This window comes from Boleophthalmus pectinirostris, unplaced genomic scaffold, assembly GCF_026225935.1.
Source record: "Boleophthalmus pectinirostris isolate CB_2022bp ecotype Guang Dong unplaced genomic scaffold, ASM2622593v1 HiC_scaffold_10, whole genome shotgun sequence".
Classification (NCBI taxonomy): domain Eukaryota; kingdom Metazoa; phylum Chordata; class Actinopteri; order Gobiiformes; family Gobiidae; genus Boleophthalmus; species Boleophthalmus pectinirostris.
In genome coordinates, this window is record NW_026570971.1 from 33825209 (window position 1) to 33838590 (window position 13382).

General features: G+C 40.2%; 1 protein-coding gene across 2 annotated transcripts in view; it reads left to right on the plus strand.

Annotated features, from left to right (window-relative positions):
* The first annotated feature begins 1401 nt into the window (after positions 1–1401).
* The window catches only part of bag5 (BCL2 associated athanogene 5), a 46408-nt gene continuing 34427 nt past the window's right edge, over positions 1402–13382 (plus strand). The window contains exon 1 of one of the 2 annotated variants that reach the window (XM_020917316.2): positions 1402–1726. In XM_020917316.2, coding sequence (XP_020772975.1) covers positions 1704–1726 — 23 coding nt within the window. In that variant the 5' untranslated portion in view covers positions 1402–1703. Of the gene's footprint in view, positions 1727–3997; positions 4207–13382 lie in introns of those variants that run through there. The other variant, XM_020917315.2, reaches the window with a different exon arrangement.

Consider the following 13382-nt stretch of genomic DNA (forward strand, 5'->3'; position numbering starts at 1 on the left):
ACACAAGAGATCCAATCCCAAATCGTTTTCCGTGATGTTGGTGTCCTGCAGAGGAGAAACTTGGAGCTCGGTTTGGCAGAGGGCAGTGAGAGCTCTGGGGACAGGCTGGGAGGCACTGGTGGAAGTGTCACAGGAGAAGCCAGAGCCATGGCCAGGGGTAGGGGACTCTTTCTGGGGCTAAATTTAGATGACACACCCCTCATTTAGAGCCATGGCACTGGAGCCCGTCACCTGTGGGCCAAAGGTTCAGAGGGAGACACAAGCGGACAGCAATGCAAGCAAGTAGTAAGAGAGAGAATAAAAACATAATAATACAGATTAATATGCAGTGTTTATTCATATCAGTTACTATATAAATACATGAAAAAAATACTGAGCAGATACTTACTTGGAGCAGTATATACCTCTCAAATTACACTATGAGTACTTTTAGATAAGAAATAGTGAAAACATTGTAATTAAACTGTAAACATCTGTAAAAATGAACAATAAACTAATTCACTTATATTTAGCATTTTTATAAAGATAATGTACAAATAAACGTATTCCTAGACAATTTACTCAGCTGTCATAAATTAAAAAATATTGCTCATGTTTTAAAATTTTAGCTATTTAGCGTTAACTAGCTCGATCATGATATTTGATTTGCACGTATCTTTTATTAAAAATGACTGACAATAACATTCAGAAAACATTACAATTATGTTCCTAGTAGCAGAAGATTGGCTGTAATAAAACATTTAACTAGATTTGCAGATGATTTTTATGGAAAATTTACCTGCGCGAAATAACTTTAAAAGCAGTTTAATGTTGATGAATTAGAAATAGAAATGAGTACGATGTAAACTCAGACGTGAACAGCAGAGGGCAGTGGAGGACAATACAACTTACAAACTTCATTATTATAAAATAGATATTTATCAAAATGCTTCTGTTTCAGTAGTACAATATATAGTTGGTTAAAGATTATTACTTGAGAGAAAGTAAACCATATCAACTCGTCTAACGTAGGCAAAAAATAAATAAATAAAACTTTTTTTTTTAAATCTGCGTGACTCTCGTAGTTTGTGCTTTGCTCTTATTGTCAGATTTACAATAAAATATTTTTTGGCAACTAATATGAATTATTTCACTGTTCGCATTGCAGAATAAACGTTTTTCTTCCCCAGAAAAACAACAAAGAAACAACAACAACAACAAAAACTAAAAAAACTAAAAAGACAAAAACTTGCTTCATAATATATTTTTTTTTTTAATTGACATGGTAAATAAGTCTTGTGCATTATATAAATATAAAAAAAAAAGTTCACGATTTTATTTTATTGTTTTATTTTATTTTATATCTTGCTCCGCCTCCGTTTCTGTTGCCATGGGCCAAACGGGACGAGCCTACCGCTGTTGGCCAACCAAAACTAGCCCTGCGTTCATGCATGTTTTTGATATTATCTTACAAAAAAACGAATTATATAACTCTTTCCGGAACTGCTAAGCTATCACTGTGACAAAGGTGCATTTTGGTTTATTTAAGTTGTAAATTTATACCGTAGTTTCCGTAAAATTCTCACTTTTCATCGATATGAGCGCAGACTAACTCCGTGCTAGCTTTTCACTTGTAATCCGCAAAGTAACAACTAGGCAGCAGCTAGGTGGGCTAATGTTGAGCTATAAACATTGCGTAAAGGCGCCTTTTGGAGAATATTCAGATGGCTGTACGTTGGTTATGCAGGTAAGACATTGATTTATTAAATGATTGACTTAAACATGTGGATCGTGCCGGTTTTAGTGGCAAAATAGTGAGTTTTTTTAGCCGAGGTAGTGGTGGGATCATGTCAGGTGACTGGCGGCTCTCCTCTCTCCAAGCACAACCACGACAAACAAAAGATACTGATGCTTATTTTAAAATGTAAAATTATCTTATGATTGCTACGACTTGTGTAAAGCATATATTAGCTAAAGAGGGCCGTTTTAATTGAAAGAGGGTGGGCAATGTTCAGTAAAATAGTCGGTTCTAGAACAAAATGGGTGCACTTCCAATTTAGGGTGTGCTCTTGACCACCGGTGTTTTGTCCAAATCCGTACCCCAGTGTGAATGTAACCGTCCCCGCTGCCATGTCACATTGTTTACTTCATAATATTACATAATCTTGATCATTAGTTTAAACTGGAGTCCTACGTAAATGTATGTTGTGGAGATGTTTTGTCTGTGCGTAAAGTGGGTGGGCTGTTACACAATGATAATATCAGTATGGTTAATATCTCATTAATGTGGCTTTGAATGTTCTATGTAGAGGTCAAAACAAGTGCCCATAATTTTTTGTGGGTTACTAAGGAATTATTTTTTTTATTTTGATCATCTGATTTATACCATGTTTCAGTTAAGGTTTGATCATTGTAAATTATTTCTTAATTGTTGAGTTGTTAATTGTCCTATTTGAGAAGTAGCATGACCCATGACCATAACGCTAGGAGAACCTGGACCTCCTCATAATCCAGTTTTCTTCTCAGTTGTCTTATAAACAAGCTGGGCAATAAAATAGTTTCACAATTTGATAATGCATCTTCTGTAAAAAACAAAAACTACAAAAATACTATAACAACAAACAAGCCTTGGCACTATAACTACTATATCGTCTTATCCTTCAGTATGTGATAGATGGAACAATATTTTGTGTGTGCTTTTTCTTCGCTCTACTGGAACATTTTTTGTTTTGTTTTGCCTATATGATAAGATTCAAGCTGTAAAGGAATTTATAACTTCTCTGAGTCATTACAGATGCAAACTAAATGCTAACATGTTTCATTCTGCTATATTTTTATTGCAGCTCATGGTTTTTAACAATATTGTAGATATAGAATAGTTTTTGTGATTTAAATCTACACTTGGGTTTTTGTGTCAGTGGCATAAGTTAGTTTCTATATTGTGCAGAAAGAACTAAAGTGTGGTTGTTTGCTGCAGGTGTTCCAATCAGTAGGAGCAGGTAGAGGGTGCTCTTGGAAAAAAGATCAAAACTTAAACACAACAGATTCCAGGCACTCCAAAAAAGTAGAAAAAGTAAAAAAAAAATCACATGAGGAAAAATATAGTTTAAAAGGCCTTTATTTGAATGGCCAAAGCCAACATGTTTGAATTAAGCCCTGATGAAGACCAGTTAAGGTCGAAACATGTTGGCTTTGTCCATTCAAATAAAGGCCTTTTAACTATATTTTTCTTCATGTGATTTTTTTTACTTTTTCTACTTTTTTGGAGTGCCTGGAATCCGTTGTGTTTAGTTTCTATATTATCGTTCATTGTTTCTATTTACTTCATCAAAATATTCTAACAGGCTTACAACAAATCCACTGAAGAGCTGTCCAAGCACCACCTGAAGGAGCTTGTGGAAATGTATTAATTAGTGACCATGCAATTTTCACCCCATTAATTAAAATATTAATTACAGTCATTTAAAGATTCCATAGATGTATAAAGAGCCACCATAGTCATCATTGGCTGAAATCTATTTTAAACACTGTTCCCACCTTCTTTTTAAATTTGCAATACATTAAACATCACTTATTAATTTTCATTGAGTAAGATTTTTGCTTCTGCCGACTTCTTTTGAGCATTGCTGTGTCACTTTACCTGTTATTGTCTAGTATACTGGCAAACCTAAATGACATAATTAATGAGTGAGAAGTGTTTTTGTTGCTTACATTCTTCTTACTGTGAGAACGGTCACCTCTCCATGCTCAGATCTGCAGAGATAGTTTTAATGTCATATAGTGGAAAAAAGCTAATTACATTTCCATGTACCCAAGCAGGTTTCAGACCCTCCACCAAAAAAAAAAAAACACGGTGCACTTTTAAAAACAATAAGAAATCTGTTAAAATACACATATATATTTTTCTTTGTTGCTATGGAAAACTCTATCATCGTCTCTTTGACTCTGGGTGGCAGCATTACGCGCATTACACACGCACTGTCCCTCACTCCAAAGCGAAGAAGCGACGGAGCAGCGAGCGCGGGGAGGAGGGGCTGTTCCGTGCACCCAGCCCACCGCAGTCAGTCCCTCTCGCTGTCACTCCGCTCCGCTCCATCTGCATGCAAAAACCTCACCGTGTACCGTGCGTTTTGGCGTCTACCGGGATGCTACCGCTGCGTTTGGCGTTGTCAGATGGGATTACGCGTCTATAGACATGTGTGCGCACGTATTTGGAGCCATCAAGGGGTGAGTATTACGATAACCTTTTGCCTCCGCGTGATGCTGCGATGCTTTGCTGTTGCACGGGGAAGGTGTGGTGCCTGTTTTGGGAAGGGGGGGCTTGTCAGTGAATGATGCGTGGCGCACACAAACAGTGAGAAATACGGAAATTCAACGCGTGCATACGAATTTAAGTCCTGGTTTTAGCATTAGATCCAGGTTTAGTCCTGGTTTAGCCCATATAGCATTGTTTTAGCTGCGAGTGCGTCCTGGTTTAGGTTGCGTTCACACTTGTCGTTATTTGATCCTAATTTAAGCCCATTCAAGTGCTTATGTGTCATTTGGGTTGGCCATGTTCTTGTCCTGGTTTAGTTCTAGTCTAGTCCAGGTTTAGTTTCGTGTTTAGTTCCAATTCTGACGCGGTAAACGTGTGAGTAATCCTGGTTTGTTTAGTTCTGGTTTATTCTTGGTTTATCCCTAGTTTATTCCTGGTTTACACTTGGTTTAGTTCCCACTTTAATCCTGGTTTGTTGCGTTGGAATACCACCCAGACCAGTGATCTCTCCGTACGTACATGTCTCTGGGCTACGTCTGCTCCTATAGATCGTTAGTACTCGTGCGTAACAGACAGGAGGACGTGGCTAAAAGCGTTGTGTACTACCTGAGCAGGATTAACGAAGTGGCGATGACATAATGCGCAAATCTGTGCCGTGGCCGCGTGTCTGCTCATGTTTTGGGACGAAGATGCTAGAAACAGCTGGATCGCCATGCATTGTGTAGAAAAAAAAAAAAAAGACATGACCTAATATTAAGAAATAGCAGGTGCAAAATAAAGTTAGTCATGTATGAGTTGAATCGCGTAGGGAAACGTTGAGCAATGCACTTTCTAATATCACAGAAATCGTTTTAGGTATAGAATGTGTAGGTTGCAGCATTGGCCAAAGATTACATAATTTTCAGAGTGGATATATTGGGGTACACAGCAATTTATGCAAAGTCCTGTTAAATTTTTGGATATAAGTTGTAGTCGTAACTTGTTTACATTATATTTTGATATTATTTAGATGCAAAATTCTTGTTTGCAATAGATTAGATTGTAATTGAAGGTAATAATAAATTTGAGAAAGTGAAAGTCCGGAAGCTTGTTGATAATAGTAGGAAATGCCATAGCAACAAAACAAGGATATGGCCACACTCGTGCTAATCCAAAGATAGCAGCAACAGGCTCTGTGCAATGTGTACAGTAGTGTTGTCATAATAATAAACTCAAATGAAACTCAAGCTCGGCATTAAGTACTGTGTTTTCTGAGCTATTAGGCACTCTGGATTATAAAGCGCACTGTCATTGAATGGTCTATTTTCAAACTTTTTTCACAAATAAACAGCACCGGACTTTAAAGGAAACACAAAAGTTGGATGGGTCAGTGCAGGGGTGCTCACACTTTTTCAGCATGCGAGCTACTTACAAAATGACCAAGTCAAAATGATCTACCTAAAAGCCAAGCAAACTGCACTGAAACACTCTGTGCCCCTTTTTTGGACCCTCACCCACAGTTTGAGAACCCCTTCTTTAAGAGAACTTCCTCTGGCACTTTACACAAAACTGTGAAAAAAGTGAAAGAAGTAGGTAAGATTTTTAAACCTGTTTTTTAAAGTTCCAAACTGGAGTTTCATTCTTTTCTGGTTTTGCAGTGATATTTACCAGCCTCTGCACGTTTACCAAACCAAACGCACATCGTGACAAACACAGATGCATTTGTGGACTTTTGTTAGACAAACTTCAGCCAAATGTGGCAGTAGGTCTGTTCTGTAGATTTGCTCTATGCTGTAGACCTGCTTTGTGCCAACACTGGAACACAAATTTAGACTGGTTTTTGCTTCACGTTTGGTCTTGCTCTTCTAATCAGCCGCACTGTGGGAGGGGCTTGTGTTCGCTGTACGCAGGAAGGAGCGAGAGCGTGAAAAGGCGAGGGGCGGCGTGCTGACGTGAGGCAGATGGACAGGTAGGATGTTTAGGAAGTTGAACCTGCCCTGTGATGCACGCTGGTACACGAGGACACACGCTGTCGCAGACGAGCCGTGCATAGGGAGCGTGTGTGTTTGTGATGCGCCGTAGAGTCTCCGCGGGTTTCAAATGAGCGCACAGGCTGCACTGAGACGCCCCACACGCTCCTGCACCCGCTACAAGTTTATTACCAACAGCAGCGGCCGGAATGAAATATGATCACACTTGTTGAGTGTCAGACCTCGAGTGAGAGACAAGACCGAGTCCAAACACGATCAAGTCCGAGACGAGTGCTAAGACAAGGCGATCTACCCACACGACGTTGAGGATCGGCGTATTGAGCACCCCTGGGTCAGTGGTTTTGTTTGTTTGTTCGTTCACGGTGACTCTGGGCTTTGTTCAGTTGTGGCGTGTAGGAAGGGTGCTGTCTGGGACCGCTGGATTGTCGGCGTGTTCGCAGTGACTCAGTTGTTCAGTTGTGTCTAGAAGTGGCACATTGCACTCACTTTTTCAGTTCGTTCTTCCGTTCCGTTCCTCGTTGGCGTGATGAGTGTGTTTGTGGGTGTGTTTCGCTGTGTGGTCGCTGTCTGCTCCGTGTGTGTTTGTGTGTTCTGCGGGTGGTGCGGCTTGGTAGTTTACTGAAGTCATGCTGGGACACCTGAGTGGATATAGGGCGCTCTGGATTGTGGGGCGCGCAGTCATTTTTTGATGGGGTTGGAGGCTTAAGAGCACCCCCTATAGTGCGGAAAATACGGTAATAGACTTGATTCTCAATAACGATCTTTAGACACCAGAATATGAGTTTCAACATTAAATCATACTTTCTTTTCTATTCCCATGTGTGTAATCCCTCAGTGGTCCAAGTAGGTACCATAGTGGTCAGGGATGTAACAATAACCGAAATATCGTGATATTGTAATGTCTCACAGTAACATCATGGACCATCACAATATATCGAATTACAAGTCTCTTTGCTTACAGGTTGTAGGGAAAGGAAATACGACAGTCCTTTTTCAAATGTTGTGCATGCCTGGCACCACCTTCCTCCTCCACACCTCCCTCAGTAGAAACATCTCCTCCCACCTCTTTACTCTAGAAATCACGCTTGTTTACAGCCAGTGCGCGTTCAGAATTACTGCTGAAGTGACCTGTCTAGAAATAATTTAGCGTCAGTTTTTAGACCCTTTGTCTGCTTCATTCACGCAATTGCTGGAAGAGATCTCCAAGAATCACATGTTTGGCTTTGCTGCTTTTCCCCTTCTTTTCTTCTTTCAGCGACCTCAAAAACGGAATTTCTTTTGCGGCGAACTGGTCGTGCATTCTTGTCCACCAAACTTTGTGCAAACTGCGAGGAAACTACAGTTTAAAAAAGCCTCTAAGAACCGCTGCATAAACCATGTAATCCCTGCGTGCCGGCGAGTCAGTTACACTAGAAACGTAGGGAGTTTGATTGACAACCTAACAGCCAATAGAAAATGAGGCAGCCTTGTTATCTATTGGCTGATGTTTATCTGGCCTCACTATGTTCACAGTTGATAGATTTTCATTTCATTTTTTGTCATCATAATTACAAGGCTGCTGCATCTCTGTAATGGTATTTTAAACTTTCATTGACAATTTGAAACTAAAAAAAAAAAAAAATCTTCCATACAACCTTTAAATTAAAAGTTATGGTGCAGCAAGAGCTAAAAAAAAAAAAAAAGACAGAAGGAACTACATAGACCATGATCCTTTGCTCCATTTCAGTGCAGACTACATGAAGAAATAAGTCTTATTTCTTTGGAGTAAGTCTTGCCAAGACATTTTAAGAGGAAAAAGTTGCATATTAACAGTTTTAGCTGTTTAGCCTCCACAAAATATCACAATAAATATCGTACCGTGAGATGTATATCGTGACAACATCATACAGAGAGATTTGGATATTGTTACAGCCCTAATCGTGAGCCTCTCCACTGTATCGTGAGCTTTCCCACGATATCACAATAAAATATCGTTCCATGAGATTCATACCATGACCATATTCTATCGTGAGACTTGGATATTGTTACTAGAGCCCGACCGATATATTGGTTGGCCAATATTATAACTGGAGCCGGCTCCTTATTGAGAACCGTGTTTTCTCTTTCTCTCACTTTTTTCTCTTCACATCGCGTGCAGACTCGTGGTAGTTTGACAGCGGCAATGGCTGAAAACGAAACTTTCAGAAATATGCGTGTGCATAGGATAGAAAAAACGTGCATGTTTGTCTGTAGTTCAGCATAAAATAAATAAACCAGGACTAATCTTGGGCTCGAGAGACGGAGAGAGATAGACCGAGTCCCCACACTCAGTCCTGGTTCAGTTTTGGTTTAGTCCTGTTTTACACATGGTTTACATCTGTTTTAGTCCTGGTTTAGTCCTTTTTCAGTCCTGGTTCAGTCCTGCTTTAGACCTGCTTGCAACAAAACTGAACTGGAATACCCATCACTAGCTGCTAGAATGTGATGCAAAAATGCCATTAGTCCGACCTACTGTCTGTAAATATGATATAAAGAGGTAGAATAACAATAAGTGTTGCCTAAATAAACCCAATTTAAAACCTACCAGAGCCAAACCTAAGTTTTTTAAACAATTCAACATTTACAGTGAATTTTTACATCACTAAATATATCAGCGATTATATCGGCTATCGGCAGCTTCAGCTCCCATTATATCGGTTTCATATCGGCCACAACAAAAACTATATCTGTCGGGCTCTAATCGTTACACCCCTAATAGTGTCCATGAGTGTATACCAGTCTATGTGCTCTTATAGTTGTTCTGATACAGCTCAAGATCATTCTAAACCTATTCAGGAAAGGCTCGTTTTGGTCCTGTGAATGTGACCGTTTTAGTATCAATATCTGCTCAAATGAGAATCTAGTTAGGGTTATTTTGCTAGCACTAGTGTAAAGCTCGCTCTAGTATTGGGACAAATAAAGCTGCCTGTGATATGCAACAGTTACACAATAATTACTCTGTATGCAGAAGGTAAATGCATCTCCTAGGGTAGATCATTTTAACTTGGAATACAGTTAAGCCAGTCAAAATTCATGTTTATTACCTTTTTTATTACATGTTTATTAATAATGAGCTGTCAATAAATCACGGATGGAAAATACAGATTGGAGTTAACTAGTTGTGGAATGAGGGCGGCAATATTAATCGCAATTAAAACAAAATCGCAAAGGAAATTAACAAATCACAAAGGCTGCCATTTATTAAAGGTTGTATTAGAGGATTTTCCAAGGAACGAGAAATCCAGCGACTGTTTGTCCTTTTTCAAATGTTGCGCATGCGTGAAACCACTCCCCTAGCACACAGCTTCCTACGTAGAAATACCTCCTCCTTACGCCAGTAACAGGTTTGTTTCTAGAAAACAAGTACATGACTTGACTCGCTGCACATGACTTGTAAACAACTAACTACAGTGCGTCTAACAGACCAATGCGTCAGTCTTTAGACCCTTCGTCTGCTTCAGTCGCGCCATCGCTGGAATGAATCTTCAAGAATCACCTTAGTTTGGCTTCGCTGCTTTTCCCCTTGTCTTCTTCTTTCAGCGACCTCAAAAACGGACTTTCTTTTGCGGCTAACTGCTCCTGGATTCTTGTCTGCCATTGCAACAAACTTTGTGCGAACTGCGAGGAAGATATAGGTCAAAAAAAGCCGCTAAGAACTGTTGCGTTGGTGGAGTAAACAGCGTCTGTGCGTCTTGCGTCTGTGGACTGCGTGACAGGCGTACGCAAACCACGTAATGGCAGCGCGCAGGCAAGTCAGTCACGCTAGAAACGTAGGGAGTTTGATTGACAGCTTGTCAGCTAACAGATAACGAGGCAGTGTCGTTATCTATTGGCAAATGTTTAGCCCCACCACGTCCAGAGTTGATGAATTTTTTTTTTTGGGGTCATCATAATTACAAGGCTACTGCATCTCTATAATGCTATCATTGACAATTTGAAACAAAAAAAAATCCTCCATACAACCTTTAAGTACTGTTATTTCCTCCACAAACAATATCTCCTGTCTTATTCTGCATAAAAAAAATCTGTAGTTTGTGTCTGTACAAACATGTTCTGAAATGCATGTGTGTCAGATGCCCTCCCTGTGTCTCCATGGGGTCGTATTCTGCATAAAAACTGCTAGTCTTGGAGTTTAGATCTGTACAAACATGTTCTGAAATGTGAAATGTACAAACATGTTCTGAAATGTGAAATGTTATTAGTTTGTCAGTTCAGATTTTAGTCGGTTTGTCAAATCTTTTGGATGTGCTTAAAATGTGAACTTTGAACAAAATCCCTCTGTTCTATATCCTAAATCTAATCACAATACTAGATGAATTAATAATAGCAAATAGAGAAATACAATATTTTCCCATATCATTCAGTCCTAATGCAAACTATACGGTTTCTCTCGGTCGGCGAGCTGTGTGAAGATGAACCCAGAGACCTCTGCAACTGGGTCAGAGCTCCAGAACTGCAGCTCTGGTGTTCTGTAGAATCTCAGAGAATCTGCAGAATCCTTTGTTGTTTACTTCTGTATTACACCGGTCAGGGCTGTGCGATACTGGAGAAGCCATATGACTGTGAAGTATTACAATATACTGTCTTGTGTGTTCTAATTGCTCAGAATTACCTTGTAAAACCTGCATTCTTACTATGAACAGGGTCTCCTCTTCACAGATCTGGCCTGTAACTTTGCCAGGGGGAGTTACTGGCTTGTTGTCATGGAGATACAGTAAATAAGTGTAATGCCATACTGTGGAGTAGGGATGGGCATGATTAATCGATTAATCGATAATTGATCATTAAGAATTTCATCGATTACGTTAATTTTAAATCGACAAACCGAATGTAGGTTGCTGTGCGTAGCGTGACAAAACAGGGTCCGTACATGTAGCTCTGCACTCAGAAGGAGCGAGCAAACACAAACATTCGGTCAGTCTGCAGCGTACCGAAGCACAAATGCGTATTTAACGATGATTTGTACAAGAAATTCTACGCTTTCCGTTGCGTTCGGGACAAGTGTGAGTCCATGTGCACAGTGTACAAAGCAGGAACATATGTTTCGGTGTCCAGTGGGAAAAAGCTTTGCCAGGTGAGAGTCGCGCAATGTCGATGACGAGTCCCCACCTCCTACCTCCCGTACGGTGTCCTGGTTTTGACAAACGCAAATCTGGTCACACTAACCTGTATTCCACTGAGTCATGTCTTTTAATCCGACAGAAGTTGAACCGCATCAGCGACACAAGAGCTGTAGTTTTATCTTCGCCGAGTTGTGGTTTTAAGTTTCGTTTCTGTGAGAGTTGCACATTATAATTTCAAACGGATTGATGTGGCTCTAGAGTCATTATGGTTTATATGTCGTAAAGTTGAATTTATTTATGCAGATTAGTAGTGCAGATAGTAATAATAATGATGATCATTTTAATATAAAAACGTTAATGATTAATCGATAATCGATCGTTAATTCTTCCAACGATCGATTAAGAAAATTTAATCGAATGCCCATCCCTACTATGGAGCAATATCCTTGTTTCCATAGAGATGGTACTGCCCCCTTTGAGGGGTCCCAAACAGGCTGCTTGAGGTACTACCTTCCAAAGGGGTCTGGTGCAGTTTGGACCTGGGACCGGGTCACGGGGGACGGGGCTAAACGTGCCTCCACAGAGTCACTGGAAGAGCAGCAGCACGCCTGGAAAAACACACAGACTGATTATTGTTTATAGATTGTTTATCATCACAGCAGATGCTCGTGCAGAAAATGCCACTGTCTGAGCGGTTTACATGAAGTTACAACACTAACTAGTGCTGTTGTCAACACTAACTCACTATCGCTGTGTGATCAAATAAATTATGATGCTAAATGAACATTAGTGACTGGGATACATCTTATTAACTGATATGCGTTAAATGCAGGTGAGTGTGTAAATGAAGAGATGGAACTTCAGTAGTTAGACATCCACTTATACGTGATAAATACAGCTATCCCCGCCCCCTGCAAGAGCCTGAAGTCTGTCTGTTGAAATCCTACAAGACACTGATGTGACGTTACATGACGTGACGCGACATGACGATCCCAGACATGACAGTGGCTCTTTCTGCAGGAGACTTGCACAGTAGAGTGCCATGTGACGTAGTCTGATAATCCCTGTATAGTGCAAGCCTTGTATGATGACGTTGCATAAACGATTGTCATTAAGACTGCAAAAACAATTATAAACATAAAATAATCATTTCTCACCAAACACTAATTCAATCATGTGATAAACTGTGATTTTTCCAGTGATGGACACTTATCTTAGCTGATATGCCTCACAAAACAATAGCCATCTGTTTCCTGTTTATGGATGCACAGCACTCACATAAAGATAAAGTTTGATATTGACATATTTTCCAGTACATAATGGATCTAATATGAGAATATGAGCCAAACCCACTGCATTACCTAAAGAGATGCTAAAGTGCAGCGTAGCGGCACCGAGAAGTGAAATAAAAGTAGAAAAAACTGGCAATAAACCCGAAGAAGTTTGTGTTTTAGCTTTAGCCACAAACTTGATTAAGAGCAGAATTGAGGCTATTAAGTTCATATTAGTTATGCTTGGGTGAAGTCAGTGTCTCATGTACCAGAGCCCTGCCCATGGACCCAGAGCCCGGAGCATGGAAACACAACAGTGATGGAGGGAGCCGCCCCACAGACCCGCTCCAAGGCTCCAAGCGAACCGTGCCAATGGAAAAGAGGCTAATAACAACTCCACAGAGACCTGCTGATGGACTAGAAAAGTTACACAGTGCACCTTTTTAATATCACAAAGATTAAATCAAGGCTTATTTAGGACAGAGTTTGTTGCGGTGTCAATTATTGCATCAGCCAGTCCTTTAATATTGATCGTTCTATGATGGCGTGCAGCCCCCGCAGCCCATACCTGCTCCCTTGTTTTATTCAGACCCTCTTTTCCAAAAGCTTTTCACGGGACGACTATAGGCCCATGAATCTGTGATGATGAGAGTGAAGTGGTGTCACACTGGATCATAAAATACTGTGAAAAGTCTGAGTTATGTAACATGAGTTCGATGGAGCGAGCAGTGAACAGTGAGATGGAGAGAGACGTTTTCAGACCACTGTCCTGCTATTTCCATTGTTTATTTATGAGTCCATTCAGGTTTGAACTGTCCCAGGCTGC